The 20,183-nt window shown below is 40.7% G+C and overlaps 1 protein-coding gene across 7 annotated transcripts in view; it reads right to left on the bottom strand.

Moving 5' to 3' along the window:
* Positions 1–20,183, bottom strand: part of ARHGAP26 (Rho GTPase activating protein 26) — a 424,049-nt gene that overhangs the window by 246,046 nt on the left and 157,820 nt on the right. For all 7 annotated transcript variants that reach the window (XM_042986221.1, XM_042986218.1, XM_042986228.1 and 4 more), the window contains one exon: positions 16,210–16,288. In XM_042986221.1, coding sequence (XP_042842155.1) covers positions 16,210–16,288 — 79 coding nt within the window. The remainder of the gene's footprint in view (positions 1–16,209; positions 16,289–20,183) is intronic.

Raw genomic sequence — 20,183 nt, 5'->3', positions numbered from 1 at the left:
CACAAGGGCTGGGACCCAATGACCAATAAATGTGGGGACAGGGTGCCTCCTGTCTGCGCATTTTACATTTCTAGCTTCCCTCAAATGTCTTCCAAAGGTAATGATCATTTTGAAAGGAAACAGTATTTCCACTTCCCACACATCTACCACTCTAGAAACTACCTCACAGAAAAAGTACCACAGAACTAACTTGGCCTTCATGCAAGGCAGCCTCTCCTAGCAGAAACTATCCTCACAGAGGACCCATCCATGTTCCTTAATCAGAGTTTCTTCTCTCCAGGTAACTCCTATAGCCATCTCTGTGGTCTTCTCTAATCTAAATAGGTCTCTGTAATAATTTGGCCCAGGATGAGTTCGAGAACAAGTGCAGATTCACAGACTTTCTTACAAACATCAAGTTGACTTCCTTTCCTTTATCAATGACATAGATTGAGTACCAAAGCCAGAAACACAACACTTCAGTAATGACCATGGAACCAAACAAGAAATAACATGTGGGAGGCAGGGGGGACGGGGGGTGGGGGGGGGTGGGGAGGGGGGCGGGCAGATTATCTTAAGGAGTTCTTGTTTGGACCGGGAATAGAAACTTAAAGGAATGGAGCTGTCCAGGAAAAAGAAAAAAGCAATGATGATTCTACTTTACTTGCAAGCAAAATTTTTAAAGCTATCCCAAAAAAGTGTTTAAAAAAAAAAAAAAATCACACCACTAGTCTCAGTTTCATTGTTAATTAATTATGGGAGTCGAAACAAGGAAAGCTAAGCAGTAGTCAAAATGGGATAAAATCTCACCAGTATCAATCCAACATGGAAACCCAGTGGTGAGGCTGACCACAGCCTCCAAATGCCCAAATGCCCATCTCTCCCTGTGCCTGTCACTCCTCAGTCCCTCACTTCACTTCTCTCTCTCTCTCATATATACACTCACTCACTCTTCAAAGCTTGTCCTCTGTGTAACTCATCTGTGAAAGAAATGAGATAGCATATTATCTCTGAGCAAGCTCAAAATGCAGGCAGCCGGCAGGCAAATGCACTTGGCAAAGAACCCTTTCAAGTCCTCTTCAACTCACAAGTGAGCTCAGAAGAAACAGTATGTCATTACTTCACTTCACGACTTATTACTTCATTACTGCACTACCCCCAAATATTTATTCTGATGAAACAACCAGGTGGCAGTATACCACAATGCCCTTTGACAAACCAAGAAATGCTACAGGCTTTTCTCCTTAGCGTATCCATATCCAAACACCTTACACGCCACAGCAGAGGGCTCACAGACATTACCACTACACCCCTCCCCAAGTCCACCCTGGGATCCCAGAGTGAGAAGTCCTTGTTAACCAAAGCACTTGAACTTATTCAAGTTCCAGCTACTTCCCTCCCTCCTTGCCCCTCAAACTTGCTCTCTGCATCTCTAGCTCTTCTGCTTGTACCCATCTTCCTTTGATTGTGATGACTTCACAGACAAATCAACCACATGGCAGCTGAAGTTTAGAGCAATCTACTCAACAGTCTTGACCCCACTAAGAATGCTGACTGACACACCAATCCAAGAAATAGCTCACATCCCAGGTAAAATTGATCTTAACCTCCACAAATGAATTCCAGCCATAACCACAGAACAGCAGAAGCGCAATACTCATTATTAGATTTTAGCACTCAAGAGACGATAGTGGCAAAATGAAGGCTTCATGGAACCAGTGACAGGGATCCAGCTCTGGTCCAGCACCTGTTCATAGGAAGGAGCATACTAATCACTTGGCCTCTGAACCCTCTGCAACAAAGACTGGACAGGAGGACACCCCAAGTAGCCTCCACAATTCCACCAGCAAAGCTACTTCAACTCTCTCTGAAAATTAAACTACAAACCTCAGGACATTACTAAGCTTGCTTAATGTATTGTTACCATATTGACACAGAGTTAGCAAAACTGGCCTGAAAATTTCAGAATCACATTTTCCTCCAAGTTTTAGCCCTATGTTATTTTTTTAAGTATTCATATTTTTGCTTTCTTCCTTTATATCCTCTTCTAATCTGTGCTCCAAAAAATAAGGAAATAGAGCATACTGGGGGTTTTCTGAATCATTATGGTTCCACTGACTATAACTAGCCCAAAAAGCAGTTAGCATAGAGTCAGAATAGATCTTGCAACTCCCTAGACAATGATGTAATATATATCCAGGCATATATAAATCTAAAACTCTCTACAACTGTCAATTGGACAGCTAATCATTATAGAACTGCTCTCTAAGAATGTGGTATCCCGTGGAATCTCATGAAGATTATTACTGTCTCCATTTTACACATGGGTAAACTGAGGCTCAGTGAAGTTAAATCAACTGCTCAAGGTTCCACATCAGAGTCAGGATTCAAATTCAGGCTGGGGGACTCCAAAGCCCATGCCTTTACCTTTTCACTACAACTGGAGTGTACACACACACACGCACGCACGCACGCACACACACACACACACAGTGAAACCCATTTGAAAAATGTAATGAATGCCTACTGCCAATTCCTTTGTTGTACCTCATCATCGCAGAAATCTGTGTCTGTGTGTGAATGCATGTATACACACATACTTTTTCTTAACGTATTCTTTTTTTAGAATTCTAAATAATGGCCTAAATTAAAGGAATCATTTCAGGAAATGGAAGGCCAACTAAGACCAGCTCTGACCTATCAACTCTTGAGTTTCTTCAGCATGGCCACATGATGCTGGTGGCCACAGTTTCTTTCACAGCATGGTGACCTGACCCACAGGAAATACAGCTCTGAACACCTTTATGTATTTATCATAAATTCAAGGAAAACCAGCAGATAACAAGTTAAAATATATGTGAGCACATGTAATATACACACCTAAGTACATGTATATACATTATTATATGTTATATGTATATTATTATATACACATACATCCTAACTTTATTGTTGGTACTACAGACAGTATAGAACAGTTGAAAGATTACTAACTTCTTTCAATTCCAAATCCTTGGTCTGCAAAAACCCTACTAATCTGAGACATTCTCTGTTGTGGCACACTGGTTTCTGCCATAATAACAACTATTAAGAAACAGAGAGGAATCCTGAGCAGCATAGATATAAGTGTGGGAAGTTCAAAAGCCTGTTGCTCCAAAATGACACACCCCTGGGTACTCTTTTTTTCCATTTATTCATACAAAAAGGTATTTACGAAATATGGAGTCTCAACCAATATGCCAAGTGATACTGGCCTAGGGCTATTCTAGGTACTGGGGATGTAGGGAAGAACAACAAATTCAAGATCCTTGTCCTCAGAGATTTCTATTCCGAATAGCCCAGTAATAATCAGAACCCAAGATATCCAGCAGAAAAATCTGACTGTCCATTACCTAGCAGAACCCTCCTCAATACATTGCCTCCAAGTTAATTCAACAAGTCATGAGTGCTTGTTGTGTTTCACAGCACTCTGCCAGGCATCAAGGCAGACAGGACAATATCAAGACCTGCTCTTAGTAAGTCAACATCACCCTGGGATGACAACACACAGAGGTATGAACTAGGGGAAAGTGCCAAAGCAAGGTATTATTATCCACCCAGAAGTCTGGCCTAGCCAACACTAACAAGATAAATACAGCATTCATTTCTGTAAAGTAGCTCCAACAGAAAAAGTAAAAGATGCTCCAATTTATTTCAACACTAGGTACCTCTTCCCCTAAAAGTAAAACAAAAACAAAAAATCCATATCCATTAGTCTGGATGAAATAAAGCTCTTTTTAGATGTAGGGAATCAACAAAACTAATTACCAATGATTAATTATAAGAGGGCATATATTGGGGCACCTGAGTTGGGGCTCAGTCAGTTGGGCATCCAACTCTTGATCTTGACTCAGGTCACGAACTCAGGGTTCGTGACATCAAGCTCCACACCGGGCTCTGCGCTGACAGCACAGAGCCTGTTTGCAATTCTCTCCCTCTGTCCCTCCCCTACTTGCACGCAGTCTCTCTCAAAATAAACAAACTTAAAACAAAATTTAAAGAAGAGGGCCCATAGTTCTAACCTGAGGAATCTTAACTCATTTTCTGGTTTCCTTCACCCTCTACTGTTTTTTGCTGAAAGAAAGACGAAAGAGAAAGAAAGAAAGAAAGAAAGAAAGAAAGAAAGAAAGAAAGAAAGAGATGGAGAGAGAAAGAAAGAGAGAAAGAAAGAAAGAAAGAAAGAGAGAGAGAGAGAAAGAAAGAAAGAAAGAAAGAAAGAAAAAAGAAAGAAAGAGAAAGAAAGAGAAAGAAAGAGAGTAAGAGAAAGAAAAAGAGAAAGAGAGAAAGAGAGAAAGAGAGAAAGAAAGAAAGAAAGAAAGAAAGAGGGAGGGAGAAAGAAAGAAAGAAAGAAAGGGAGAGAGAAAGAAAGAAAGAAAGAAAGAGAAAAGAAAGAAAAAAAAGAAAGAGAAAGAGAGTAAGAGACAGAGAAAGAAAGAAAGAAAGAAAGAAAGAAAAAAGAAAGAAAGAGAAAGAGAGAGTAAGAGAAAGAAAAAGAGAAAGAGAGAAAGAGAGAAAGAGAGAAAGAGAGAAAGAGAGAGAAGAAAGAAAGAAAGAAAGAAAGAAAGAGGGAGGGAGAAAGAAAGAAAGAAAGAAAGGGAGAGAGAAAGAAAGAAAGAAAGAAAGAAAGAAAGAAAGAGAAAGGAAAGAAAAAAAAGAAAGAGAAAGAGAGTAAGAGACAGAGAAAGAAAGAAAGAAAGAAAGAAAGAAAGAAAGAAAGAAAGAAAGAAAGAAAGAAAGAAAGAAAGAAAAGGGAAAGGAAAGAAAAAAAGAAGTGAAGATTGGGGAGAGGTCTTGCTTTTCTGGGCAATGGGTCAAGACCTCACAGCATGAAAGAGCAATGGCATCTGGGTGGGGAGCCAGCCAGGGCCATGCTACTTCTGCTTAGCATTTGGCTGTAACCACTAGACCACACGTCTGCACTATTTTTCTGATGACCAGAAAGGGAGATTTTTAAAACCATACTCGAAAATGGCTTTGCTTTTAGGATGTGTTTATACTTGCTCTGGTGTTTTCTTGTAGGGTCACGGGGCAGGATTTTTGGAAACACACCTAACAAGAACACAGCTCACACTGACATCCTGAGTCCTCCTGACTTGACCACACTGAAGCCCGATTCAGCAAACCCAAAGGTATTTTTTTAAAAAAATGCTTATCTTGTCCCACACCTCACCCACAAAGCAAGCAACCTAATTCACAGACTTCCTAATATTCAAAATGCCTCCAGATCCTTCTGTCAATATTTTTTTTAAATGCCATCCTTGATTTGATCACTAACAAATATGACCACTTTCAGGCTTTTATGATGTAAGAGAAAGCTGCAAAAATGGACCTAAGAGCAGTTCAATCATTCTTCAAATTGAACAAAGTCACTCTAAAAAGATCATTCTCTTATTGACTGCCTTTCCCGCGGGAGGGAAGCAAACTGAGGCTAATCCAACCATAATCTCCACTCCCAAGAATCACGGCCATAGCATCTGAGAGAAGGCCAACAGTAATTGCCGCTGCTTGCTCAAGGTGGGAGGTCACACTATGGAATGTCTATTAAGATATCACAGCCTCAAATGTCTATAAGCCAACAACTGCATCACAGATAATAAACACAGTAGATTGCAGGAGGAAGAATATATGATGAACTGAGTAGTTAGGACAAAAGACAGCAAGTTCAAAAGAAACAGACATATTTTAAGAAAACCTACAAACAGGAGGCTGAATGCCTATCAGAGTGCCTTCAGAAGCAGATAGAAACATGAAGTGGCTTGACTGTGGAAAAGTATGAATTATTACCTAGATGGAGGGACAAATATGGTAACAGTCCCCAAATGCACCCCAAGATGGGAACAGAGACAGGACGCTGTGCTGATGGGCTATTTCAACTATCATGACATCTGCTGATGGTAAGGTGCCTTTAAAAAGTCAAACTGCTGAAGTGATGCAGGGAATGAAACTAAGGAGATGTGACAACTAAATGCACTGTGTGATCGGGATGAAATCCCAGATGGATAGATAACTATAAATACATATTGGTTTATTAATTTATTAATTACCAGAACACCTGGTGAAATAGGAGACCTGTAAAATAGATTATATCAAAATACTGTATCAAAGTTAATTTCCTGGTTTGTCCAGTATACTATGGTTATGTAAGATGTTAATATTTGGAGTATCTGGATAGAGGGTATTGTGGAACTCTTTGTACTATTTTTGTGACATTTTTGTAAGTCTGAAGTGATTTTAAAATGAAAAGTTAAAAAAAATGAATTAATACATTCACACACACACACACACACACACACACACACACACACACACACACAAGCCTCTGATAAATTCTTGACTTGCAAAAATGTTATTTTCCAGATGGGAGAAACAAAACAGATAACTCTTACTTTGGCCTTAATCCTGACTCAAATGACCAACTAAGTGGTGACAGAAACCTTGAGAGTTACAGACTTCCCTATGCCAGCCTCTTCAGAGACAGGGCAGTAGTTAACCTCGGCCACAAAAATATAAATACATATTTCCAAAAAATATAAAATTGTGTATAATTAACCACACTGGGGGGCACCTGGGTGGCTCAGTCAATTGAGCATCACACTCCCAATTTTGGCTCAGGTCATGACCCGGGGTCATAGGATTGAGCTGCACGACGGGCTCTTCATGGAGCAGGGAGCCTGCTTAAGATTTTCTGTCTCTCTGTTAAAAACTGAGAACAAACTGAGGGTTGATGGGGGGTGGGAGGGAGGGCAGGGTGGGTGATGGGTATTGAGGAGGGCACCTTTTGGGATGAGCACTGGGTGTTGTATGGAAACCAATTTGACAGTAAATTTCATATATTAAAAAATAAAAAAATTAAAAAAAAAAAAAAAAAAGATTTTCTGTCTCTTCCTCTCTCCCCATCGCACAGCAAAACAAGAGTGCACCAGTACAGAGGATCTTCTGGTTTCCACTCAGTTCATGGGGCCTGGTGAACTGGGAGAACAGCAGCCCAGGTGAGACATAAGGAGCAAGCACTCTTTGGTGTTCAATCTCCTAAACTCAGCAGCAGATGTGGCTTACTAGCAAATAAGAGATGCCATCAAGGAGGCAGTGAAAAAGTCATTTAAAAAAAAAAAAAAACTCGAAAAAAAAAGTCAGGTTTCTACAATGGGCTTTAGAAAGCAGAAGTGAAAAAATGATGGGGATAATCCCAAGGCCAGATATTTGAAAAAGGAAAAAAAAATACTATATATAGCATGAATCACATGCCATACATTGTTCTATGTACCTCATTTACCTTGCTGCATAAAAAGGTGAAATACGAATGCCTGGGGAACATGAAAAAAGATTTTCAATAATCTCATTAGTAATTTAAGAAATGCCAATGAAAACAACATACAATTTTCCACCATCAGATTCAGACACATGTATACAAACACGCACACATATGATATGCCTTATTAGCAAAGGTTTGGACAAAATGGGCACCTTCATAACTGACTGGAAGCCATACAGTTTGGTATTTTTTTGTGGAGAGAGTAATTTGTTAATTTCTATTAAAATATTAAATGTGCATATCATTCAACATTCGACTCGATATGTATCCTAGAAAAATGCTCAAATAGGTCAACAGTGACATATGTACAAAGACTTTCATTCTATCATTGTGCGCATTACAATGATGTGATGAAAAGCTGAGAACAACCTAAATGTCAAAGACTGAAGGCTTAATAATCTACAGAAAGCTATACTATTTCGAAAGTTCTACAAAACAGAAGAATTTATTCCTAGATGGACATATATAGGAATATACACAGAAAGATCTGGAGGGATACACACTACACATTTAATTAGAGAGAGGGACTATGCCTTCCACTACTGGTAGGGATGAAGATCCACAATCAAGTATGAGGATACAAGTGTAACTAATGCCCATGACAAACACAGAGCACCATCTGAAAGAATAAACCTGAGTTAAAGGAACCCCTCCATTACTATTTTTATTTAAAACAAAATTAACACGTTGACTCTGAAAAATTCAAACAATTCAGAAGTCCCCTTCACAATCAATCCTACTCTCCAAAGGTTAAACTAAAATAATAAAGTAAAAAATGATAACAGAAGATTAAAGGAGGGCTTGTAATCAAAATTAAGAGGGGTACCTGGGTGGCTCAGTCGATTAAGGGTCCAACTTCAGCTTAGGTCATGATCTCAGTTTGTTTTGAGCCCCGCAGTGGGGTCTCTGCTGTCGGCACAGAGAAACCGCTTCAGATCCTCTGTCCCCCTCTCTCTTCCATCCCCTCTGTCTCTCAAACATAAATAAACATAAAAAAATTGTTTAAAAAAATTAAGATAAGCTGAGCTCAAGCCTAGAAAGGTAGGAGTATGGAGGTGAGGTCAACAGGCTAAGGTCTGAGGCTTGTAGAAAATGCTGAAGGCAATTGAAAGGGAGTTCAAGTTTATATTTAGATTTAAAAAAAAGTGGACAAAGTCAGAATATTAAAGAGAAGATATGTGAAGATCCCTAAAGGTAGGTGGGGAATTGCCAGGAAACAGCCTCGGTTAAGAGTAAGTCACAGGGGGCGCCTGGGTGGCTCAGTCAATTGAGCATCCCACTTCAGCTCAGGTCATGATCTCACTGTTCGTGAATTCGAGCCCCACGTCGAGTTCTGTGTTGACAGTTCAGAGCCTGGAGCCTGCTTCGGATTCTGTGTCTCCCTCTCTCTCTGTCCCTCCCCGGCTCATGTTCTGTCACTCTCTCTCAAAAATAAACATTAAAAAAAGATAAAAAAAAAATAAGTCACATAAGGGGCATCCTACAGATCATGATCTCCTGCTTTTTGAGTTCCAGCTTCGTGTCAGGCTCTGTGTTGATAGCCCAGAGCCTGGAGCCTGCTTCAGATTCTGTGTCTTCCTCTCTCTCTGCCCCTCCTGTGCTCACGCTCTGTCTCTCCCTCTCTCTCAAAGATAGATAAATGTTAAAAAAAAAAAAAAAAAAAAAAAAAAGTAACTCACACAAAACCAACAACACTTTAATTTTCCTTAGGTTCATTCACCTGATTGACAGGTACATACTTAACATCTACTCTGAGCCAGATCCTATGCACAGACATAAAAACAAACAAACAAACAAACCCTGACAATGCTCCTGCCCTCTTGAAGATGATAATCTAGCACAAGGACAGATATGAATCAAATAACCAAACTGATCAATTTACTATCACGAGGTGAGACAAGGGCTTACAAGTCAGGAAACAACTATCTCCAAACAACTATGCAAAGAAATGGAGTCCATCGACAGAACACAGGGGTCCACGAACTTGCATGGTGGAGGAAAAAAGTAAATCTTTGTTTACATTAGCCTTTAACTGAAATTTAGCACTTCCTTCTATACGAACACTGGCAACAAACCACAGTAGTTACGACTTTGCCACCAATAAAAATCACAGCTATTTCCATATAACACTACCGCTATTGCAGATAATCTGAATGATCCTTTATACAATTTATCAAACCTGCCCTTCCTTTTATTATTTAATGTGGTAATAAGGAAGTATATATTTAATATTACAAGTGGTTTTCATACTTTGGTGACTATTTCTGTGTCATTTTTCCCTTCTTAAACCCCATATTTTATTGTATACATTATTCTGAGAAACGGTCTAAAGGCTTTACCTGATTGTCAAACGAATACAGGGCACAAGAAAGATTAACTATCAAGCAGCTAAATTCCAGTAAAGTAGATAGGTATATATCGAAATGGACTATAAAATCAAGGAATTCAATTACTCTATACACATGACCTCAAGTAATGAAAGCAACCAAATCCTCCCCCAAAAATAAAATAAAATAAATAAAATAAAATAAAATAAAATAAGTCCTCAAACTTTTAATTTTGAGTCTAGTTGTTCAACAAGTATTTGTCAAGTGCTTACTTTGTGACAGCCACTGTGTGAGGCAATGGGGAAACAATAGCAAACCAATTCTATTAACACGGCCTGTCCTGATCATGGATCCTCAGTGTCCATCAAATTAACTGGTGGACAATCTATAAATGTTTTCTAAATGCTGACAGAAGAATGTCTAAGAACAGAATAAGTGCCACCAGCATGTTACTCCATTTCTTGGGCAAGTTTCATCAACTCTCCAGCATTAAATAATTTCACTTTTCTCTTTCCTCCCGCCTTGTATCTCCGGTGGCTCAATTCAACAGTCTTTATTTTAAGAGAAATTGTTCTTCTGAAGAACATCTAACCAAAGGGAACAAGGACCAAGTGAATAGTAATAAATTCCTTTTAAGACTTGCACATATTGGTATGCTATAGCATGCACCACTATGAATTCTACCTATATAAAAACACTCACAGGCCTCAAAGATGAAGCTTGCAACCAGATTCTTGATCCAGTAAGAGAAAAAGAAACACAAGTAAAATAATAGAGGTCTAAACCAATTTCCCAGCAGCTTGGGGACAAGTGGAAGAAATGGACAGTAAAGCAAAGACCTCCCCCTCAGCCTCTTCACCTCACACTGTTACTAAGAAAGCTCTCACAAAATGGGCAGAACTATCTTCCAAACCAACGCACCACTCAAAGTTGTGAGAACTGCATCATTACACAAGAGCTTAGCAATTTCACCCCACACCTTCTTAACCCTTCAGACTCCTTTGGCCACTTATTTTACCATGGAAAGGAAAAATCTAAGCACTTCCAGTGAAATTGCGAGGTGAGCTTAGCATACAGCTGTGCTGATGAACTGCCAGCCCTGGGATGCATTACAGCAAAGGAGGCTACAGATTACTTTATAATCCTCTACTTGTAGACTTCAAGTTCAGCCTGACTGCTCCATGAAATCATTTTTTCCATCCTAGTGAAAGCAGTCCCTGCCTGCCCTCTGGTGAGCCCAGGCAAGGTGGCTTTAAATAAACTCTGTGTCCAAATGACCCAAGTAATTTAGAAATGGAAGCTAGAAAGACAATGTAGTTATCCTATTATCTGTTCTCCTCTCCAAAAGGACAATAGTAAGAACTTCTAATGAGCACGTGCTGTGTTCAGGACTTGTGCTAATCATTTTACATATATATTGATCCTTACAAAACAACTTTATATGAAGGTATCATTATTATCCCCACTTTGCTAGCCAAGAAACAGGTCCGCAGGAACTAGGTCATTTTACAAGGTTAGAGACCTATTAGTGATGAGTGGGGATTTAAACTCAGGCTGGCTGAGCCTATATTCTTAACCACGGTAACATTCTGCTTCTGGTCCTGGAATCTTACCATTAATTAACCTTGCTTTTTCCTTCAAATACTCTAAACAGCTCTTTCAGATATTAGGTGCAGAGTGTTAAGATACAGGGCAAACTAATGATTTATTCTAGGAGTGCTTGAAGAACTTGGGGGCTAGAGTCTGGGCACAGTAGAAAAAGGTGAGAGAAGGGCACACACTGTTCAGGTTCCACAGGACTAAAATAGAAGATTTCTTTAAAATGAAGCGAGAAGGAAGCCACACTATCTTGTCCTCTCACTAGAGGAGTGGTTTTTCCTTAGTCTCTTCCTCTTTTCCCTTCAACCACTGCAGGAGCCACACAAAATAGCTCCACTTAGAAGGGAGGGTAGGTACTATTCAACTACAGCTTCCTAATAATTCAGCAGTGTGTGCTGCAGTAAAAAAAACAGCACAGGGCTGGAAGCTACAAGACTTGGATTGTCTACCCAAGATCAACCACTAACTGACTGTTTTCAGGCAGTGTTCCCTCTGAGGTAAGTACGGGTATGATACTAGCCTAGGTATGGGCCTCTTTCTGGTCCACAGCTAGGAGTTTGGGCCACATGAAAAAAGCTGGTATCTAGCCATTTCTGACCTACAGAGGTGTCAACTTCATACTGTCAACTAATACATGGATTCATACACAATCTTTCATGCTACACCACCTGTTTCTTATCTTCCTAATCAATTCTACATAATTCCAGCATCTGCCAACCTTCTAACCTCCTGGCTGTCAATACAGATTCAAGTAGTGGTTCAAAGAAGAGAAATATCTAATTTCACTCAAGAATCCTTGGGATGTGAAAGGGGACTAATACTTCTAAAATAAGGAGGTAATAGAAACACTTCAAGACAGACACCACTAATCACAGCCACCCTATTAGTTCCAATGGCTTGCTGGGTCAACACTGGGTCATAGTGTAGAGAGAATAATAAATACCTCAGAATGTGTGTGTGTGTGTGTGTGTGTTGGCAGTGATGGTGGGCTGGTAGTAATTAATCAGCTTGCTTTCGACCAATATGCTTATGAACATTATGTAAAGAGAAAAGGAGAGGTCACTTCAGTTATAAGAACATAGAAAAAGGAAATCTAGTGTCTCTCAAATTTTTCTTGGCTGCAGTATTTATGCAGCTTGAATCAAGGTTTCATGACCTAATAGGGAAAGTCTGTTCGAAAGCCTGAAACTGTGGCCACAAAAGATTAAAACAAAAGTTTATGTGGCTACAATGGTGAATCTATAGCTTATCATCAACCCAGATTTAAAAGAAAGTCAACAAAATCCAGCAGAACCATTTCAAAACTTTATCTTACTAACTAGCTTGTTGAGTTTTTAAAAAATTATATACTCACATCTGTACACCTTTTTTTTTTTCTTGCCCTACTGCTCTGGCTATGATTTCTAGTACAATGTTGAATAAAACTGTCAAGAGTGAACATCTTTGTCTTGTTCCCATTTTTAGGGAGAAAGCATTCAGTCTTTCACAATTAAGTATGATATCAGTAGTAAACTTGTCATTTTCACTCTTGGCCAAGTATCAAAGAGCAAGCTCTTTGAATAGAAATCTCAATGGAATACAGGTAGCAGAGTGGGGACAAACCATGCCACTTTTGCCTACCTCCTTTCTCCCTCTTTCCTCATATAACAGTGCTTTGATGTTTCCCTCAGGAGAAGTCAACATTCCCCCACCAGTGCAGTTCTAGGGCAGTGAGCAGCTGAGTCAGGTCTTGGCAATTCATCTATCCTACCCTCTGTTCCAGATATTTAGTCCAATAAAATTCAAAGATGGGACTTCTTTGAAATTATTACATAAGGCTCTCTTTCTACTAAACTTATAGATTAGGGGTCAACAAAGTATGACCCATGACTGAAAGTGTCCATCTGTTTGTTTTTTGGTAAATAAAGTTTTATTGCAATGTGGCCACACCCGCTCATTCACCTATTGTCTACGGCTGCTTTTGAGTAACAACAGCCAAGAAGAGTAGCTACAACAGTGACCACAGGGCTCCCAAAGCCTAAATTCTAATCTGTCCCATTAACAGAGCCAGTTTCCTGTCTGCTGTTATTGATAGTATCTGGATAGTATCTGGATACTATCTGGATACTATCTGGAAAGAACCTACTAGAAATGGCATTAACATAAAAGAAGAAAACAACTCCAAATATTAGGGAAGTTCCTGGATTTGGATGGGCCAGAACTGTTATACCCCAACATTTTTCAGTTCCATAGCCAATAAATCCAGCTTTTTTTTCTCAAGCAAGTATAAATGGGGCTTCCTTCATTTGAATTCAAATTTGCAACATAGATTAAAAACTATAATGCTCACTGCAAAATCACAATTCTAATTTCTTCCTCCATTATACAGCTATGAATACCATAAAGATAGCCAGAATTTCTTCTGGATGAGAAAGTCACTGAGCACTACAAACTGTAATTTCTGTAACCAAAACAGTGTACAAGCAACCAATTCAGGGTTCATTTTGGCTGTTTTTCCAACCAACCAACCTGAAGTGTTATTAAACAATAAAAGAACAAAAAAGATGTAAGCCAAAGTTACCCCTACCACACACACACACACACACAACAAAGAACAATGACAATCATCACAATCAATCATTCACAGAACAACCAAGCTATAAGTACAAAAACAAAAGTTAAGTACTGCCATTATAATCTCCCTGAAATAAAGCAAACATTCCAAAACCAAGTAGAGAAAGAGGTTTCTGCTTCCTTTAACAAAGCCTAAACTTCTAAGGGGACACAGTTAACTAATTAGGGAGGATGTGATTAAAATTGAGGCTGCTAATGGGCGCCTGGGTGGCTCAGTCGGTTAAGCGTCCAACTTTGGCTCAGGTCATGAACTCGCAGTTTGTGGGTTCGAGCCCCGCGTGGGGATCTATGCTGACAGCTCAGAGCCTGGAGCCTGCTTCAGATTCTGTGTCTCCCACTCCATGCCTTCCCTGCTCAGCCTCTGTCTCTGTCTCTCAATAATAAATAAAAATGCCTAAGAAAAAAATTGGAGCTAATTGTCTACTGGGTATATAGCTCCAGGAATATTCCCTAGAGGCTCTCAGCAATGGGAGACAAAATTAAGCCTGATATTCCTGCCACTTATGCAATTATCATTTGTCTGTCTCTCTCTCTTCAGCAAACTTAAAAGTACATAGAGGTATGGTCCTTAATGCAAGCTCTATGTTCCCGTGTGCAAATAATTTTATATTATGTTTAGAAACAGAATTATTTTGTGTTTCAACTTGGTTTAATGTGTACATTCTGGAGCAAGGAGATGTTTCTATCAACAGCTTGCTTTCCATCTGCAGAAGCCAGATGTTAACCTACGGGAAAACTCAAGTGTTTAGTAAGACCAATTCCTACAGAGAACAAGTATCAAGTGGTGGGGAGAGGGAGGAAGAGGAGGCTTCAAAGGGAGTTGGTTAGGCAGTGTCATTGCGAACTGCAGCTTTCGAGGAGGGGCGGGGAGACCGATACCAAGAATAGTATGCCCTGACAAGATGTCTTCTTCCTGGGTGTATCTTCCCCTAGAATTGCAGAATCATTCAAGGGAGTCAGAGACAGGACTGTAAAAATGAAATGAGTGAGAATTCTTAGAAGGCAATTTCACATTTCATCTCTATTAATGATAAAAACCAAAGTTATCTAGGGCCACACACAGGTTCATATTCTAGCTCTCCACTGTGGTGGAAACTGTCAGCCACCCCACAGTCTTCTTTCTCTTCTTCTGCCTGCAAGTGATAAAATACCCCGGGTACTGCCTAGGGCCCTGGCTGCCTATGTTCAAACTCAATTTCCCATCCTCCTCTGTAGACAGATGTGGCCAATGTAAGTATGTTAGGGCCAACGAAAGTGATGTGTACACCTTCTGGGTCCTGAATGTTTTCATCTCCATTACCTGGATGAAAAATAGTAATGACTAGAGCACGCGTTGCGTATGGCGGAATGACCCTGCAAAGCATCGACTACTCATTTCTGAGCTTGGAGAAAGAAATATGCTTCTAGGTTATTTAAGCTACTATACCGTGGAGTCTCCTTGTTATGGCAGCCCAGCCCACATCCTACTATTACAGCCACTTACTGTCTGAGCTACTGAGTCAAGTTATTTAACCTAAGTCCCAGTTTCCTCATCTGTAAAATGCTAGTATTTTGTGATGTGCTAATAAGATCCTATTTACTTAGTAAGGTACTAAGAAGAATAAATGGGTTGAAATGTGACATGCCAAATCTGTGACTTACACACACATACAAGGGCTCAATTAAGGGGAGCGACAGTAGCAAAGATAAATGACACCTTGCCAAGTGGCTTTCAAAGACCTCTGACAACAAGCAGCGACTGTGCCCACAAAACCCTCAAGGCAGAGAATGTGTGTCTGCTATATATATCACAAGTGCCTTCTCTTCTGGCCTCTGTGGTCTCAGCAGGAGAAACAAGATGACAAAGGGGACGTCATCTGGAAAGCATCATAATACGACACACATGTCGTGCTGCCGCTGTGGCGATGAGGAAAGATACTGCATGACCAGAAGGCAATGAGGGAAGATACTGAATGATCTGTATACACTTTTATGATCATTTATCCCATTCAAATAGGTTCGAGATAATGTTTGCATCCTAGTATATGGAGGCATCAATACTCAGCAAGCCAGACTCTGCCTCTTCTAAGAGACCTAGGGACAATACAACTTCCCTGGCCGAAGGGAGTATCACACAGACTGAAAGGCCTCAGAGGCCAAAGCTCAGGGACTGCAGCCACAGCATCACTATCACTACCAACATCAACATCTACCAAAGTCAGTCCAAAGTTAAAGACTCCCTCTGGTACACTGGTCTTGAGAAACCAAGGCTTGAGATCAACGACAAAAATTCCTGCACTCGGAAGCAGCAAACAACTTAGGGCCTTTATTTCTGTTCCACTTCCCTCAATTGTTACTTACAGGTTCCCGGCCATCCATGGCCTCCATCCAGAGCCTCCGGTCCTCTTCCGACAACGCCTGCATGGTGATGACTCCTGGCCTGTGAAGAAAGGAGGACACAGATATGAACCCAAGGCCACAGGCAGAGAGATCTTGATGAAGGTGAATCTTCAAGAAATATCTGCACAGCATAGTGAGGGGTTGGTGAGATTAACAACACAAAGACAGACACACACGTGGCTCTTCAGAGCCATCTTCCAGTCTCAGAAAGCAAAGCCATCCCCTAAATGCCCCTCAGTGAACCCATTTCCCTCAGGGAGCAAGGAAAAAAACACAGAAGACCCTAGAGTTACTCAACACAAATGATTAAAGTGATTACTTTAGGGGCACCCAGGTGGCTCAGTCGGTTAAGCATCCAACTTCGCCTCAGGTCATGATCTGGTGGTTCATGACTTCAAGCCCCATGTTGGGCTGTATGCTGACAGCTGAGAACCTGGAGCCTGCTTTGGATTCTGTGTCTCCCTCTCTCTCTGCCCCTCCTCCACCCCCGCCCCCCCGCCAGGTGTGAAGTTCTTTACATGCATTACCTCTTTTCAGTGCTCACTGAAATCTGTCCGCTCTTTCAAAGTGAGCACAAACCCTCCAGAAAGCTTGTACATAATACCAAATGTTGTTTGTTGAGTCCCCCTTACAGACAGCACCCCACAACAAGAGACTTGCACCATGGAAACATCCTTGGGAGAAGGGGCTAAAAGCCCTCTGAGCTCATTAAAGCATGAGTTCTTAGGGTCCACAGATGGGTCCCAGACTGTCTATGAACCTTGCTTCCAATTTCGCATGTACATATGTATATTCTTCTGTATTAACAGTTTAATCTATCCCATTATCAAAAAAGACTGCAACCCTCAAAAAGTTAAGAACTGCTGATTTAAACCCCCATTTTAAAGCTTGAGAAAGCCCAAAAGGCAGTCAGAGGTCGAATGAGCAAGGATTCCATCCCATTACCACATGAGTCTGTGGCACTGTTCATGATCACAGAACACTATGGTATTGACACACATATGGGCCTGGCCATATCCTCAACAGCATGAGTCTATTCATTCTGACCCATTATATCACTGCTTTATTTCCAAAGTTCCAATGAATATGCTAGGTCTATTTATGTTGAACATATTTCAAATATCACATTTGCCTCTTTTCATTCATCATCCCTCAACATCCCCTAAGGAAAAAATGTTCCAAAGATGTGAGCATGTAAGTACATGCGGATTGCGAATCCGAGGGGTGGGGTGTGAATGTGTGTGCACGTTTTGTGTGTGGAGGGGTAGGTGGACAAAAGTGGTGGTAGGTGAGTAAGCGGGTGCATGAGTGGATTCGTTGAGCATGAGAACACTAATTCCCTTCCTGTGAAGGCCATTCTGGGCAATGCCACCCTAACACAAAGGGGACTTTGAAAATATAGTAAGGTCTTTCTCCACCAGCCCCTGCCGGGGCCCTAACTCCTCTTCTCAGAAATTCTCATTCTCAGACCCAAGTGCACATCTCCCACCATCAGCCTATGCACTGTGCCACACCCATGGGCATCTGGGTCTTACTGGAAGCCCACGGCTCCACAGAGCCGATCCTTGGCTTGTGGGCAGATTGATTCTACTCTTCCACCTCGAGCAAAAGGCTTCAATAGCTTAGAGATAAAAAGAATACAAAGCTGCAGTCCATTGCAGAGCTCTCAAGCTCCTAGATCTGGAACTTTGAGTGTTGCTCAAAGTGTTGTGCCTAGACCACCAGCTTCAGAATCAGGCGTTCCCTTAAAATGGAGATTCCCAACCCAAAACCACCTTCCTGAATCTGAATTTCTGGGCTGGGGCTGGGAACATGGATTTCAACCAACTTCCCAGGTGATCCTGCTGCACAGTGAGGTCTGAGGCCCACTACCCTGGGCTGCCCACAGGTCCCCCCTTTCCTTCCTGTCCCCCCACACTAAAAGAACAAAGACACCCTCTGGTATATGCTAGGGTCAAGCAGCCAATGTGTCTCTGGTTCATTTCCTGCTAGGTGCTCACCAGCAAATAGTGAGACCATGGCAGTGGCCTAGCATACCAAGATTTCAGGGGCCTTGCAGATGTCACATCAACTTCATGGCACACAGTGTGAGATACCCACCCAGAGCCACAAAGAGGAAGTTCAGACAAACTCAGAGGCCACTTGGCCCTAGTAACCAGGAAAGTCAACAGGATTTGTTTTCACTTCAAGAAGAAATATCAAAATGTGAGTTCTTTTCCACATGTGGTTTTGTTCCCCTTTATGGAGTGGGGGGGGGGGGGGCAGTACAGAACTGAATAAAGTGGATTTAACACACTTAGTTCCAATCCTATCATCCATCCCAAGTTCAGTTTATTTTCTCCCAGGCTCATGTATGTACATCTGGATCACAGTACTATCCTTTCTAGACATCTAGAAAACACCCCTTTGGCTCCAACTTTCTTTTCCTCAGTTACAATTTAAACCACAGGTAAACAAATCTCTTAAGTGTGAATTTCCAAGAACCAAGGTGAAAGGGTCAACTTTATGTTGGAATCAAGCAGTAAGTTTCTTTGCATATTTGCCTTCCCTATGTCCCTACGAGCCATCATGCCTCAAAACAAAACAAAATGAGCACAACTCTCTATAATCCTATACTTTCTGTGTCCATCCTGTGCGACAGCACACTTTTCTAGGGGCATCAGCTTAGTTCACATGTGAAAAGCACTGGCTTTTCCTAACAAAGGGGAGAGGAGGAAGGAAAAAGAGAATTCCAGACTGGGATATGCAATGAGGAAGGGAAAACGTAAAACAATGGACGAGAACTGAAGAGCTCTTTCTAGCTCTACAAAGAATCGTGACATTATCACGTAACAGAATAAAAACGACAATAATAAATATCCTAGGAGGACATGTCAGATGCTGTGCTAAGAACCATATATATACATACATATATATACATAGATATATATATGTATGTATATATAAATTCATTTAATCTTGACAACTACATCATAAGGAAGGTATACTCTCATTATCCCACAGGGCAGATGAAAAAACCAAGGGTCAAAAAGGTTAAGTACTTTGTCCACAGTCCCAGAACCAGGATCTGAACCCAGCAGTCAGCTGCTTCTTCCTTGCACACAAGACCAAAGCAAATGTGAAGGTGCCCTAGGCCACAGTGAGCTAATATTGACCAACCAAGTCCTCTGTCATCAAAAAGGACTAGGCCCTTCCTTAAGCATCAGAGTGAGCTCCTGCATGGCATCAAATAATATCAAACAATAAAGGGCTCTGTAAAACCTAAAGGATCTCATAAATATGATCACCACTAGAATACCACTCAAACAGCCAATCCAAAACAAGAATATGATGGTGGCCAGTGTGACGGTGGCTCACTTTCTACAGCAGTGGTTCTCCACATTTTTTATGCCTTAACATTCTCAAGAGATGGAAAGGTGAGGACTTCCTTTTAAAGAACACAAAAAGCACTAATCGTAAAGGAGAAAAAAAATGAGACACCTCAACTTCACCAAAATGAATAATTTTCATTATAAAAAGGTAACATTAAAAGAGTGAAAAGGCAAACTACAGAGAAAGAGAAGATGTTTGTGGTTTGTATCTTCAGTGAGACTCTTAACCAAAATATGTAAAGAATGCCAACAAATAAGAAAAAATGAACCCAATTAATAAAATGGATAAAAGACTTGAAGAGGCACTTCAGGAAGGACAAAAAAAAAAAAAAAAAAGGCCAACAAGTGTAAGAAATAGGGCCCAACATGATGTCTCTTCGAGGAAATGCAACTGAAACCACAATGAAATATAACAGATGGAGAGCATTCAGAAGACCACCAATACCAAGTAGTGGCAAGAATGCAAAGCCACTACAACTCTCATACACTGCTAGAGAGAAAATCGATAAAACCTTTCTGGCATTATCCACTAATACTAAACATACACCTGCTCTATGACCTAGC

This window comes from Panthera tigris, chromosome A1 (genome assembly GCF_018350195.1).
Source record: "Panthera tigris isolate Pti1 chromosome A1, P.tigris_Pti1_mat1.1, whole genome shotgun sequence".
NCBI lineage: Eukaryota > Metazoa > Chordata > Mammalia > Carnivora > Felidae > Panthera > Panthera tigris.
This window is presented reverse-complemented; position numbering and strand designations above follow the sequence as displayed.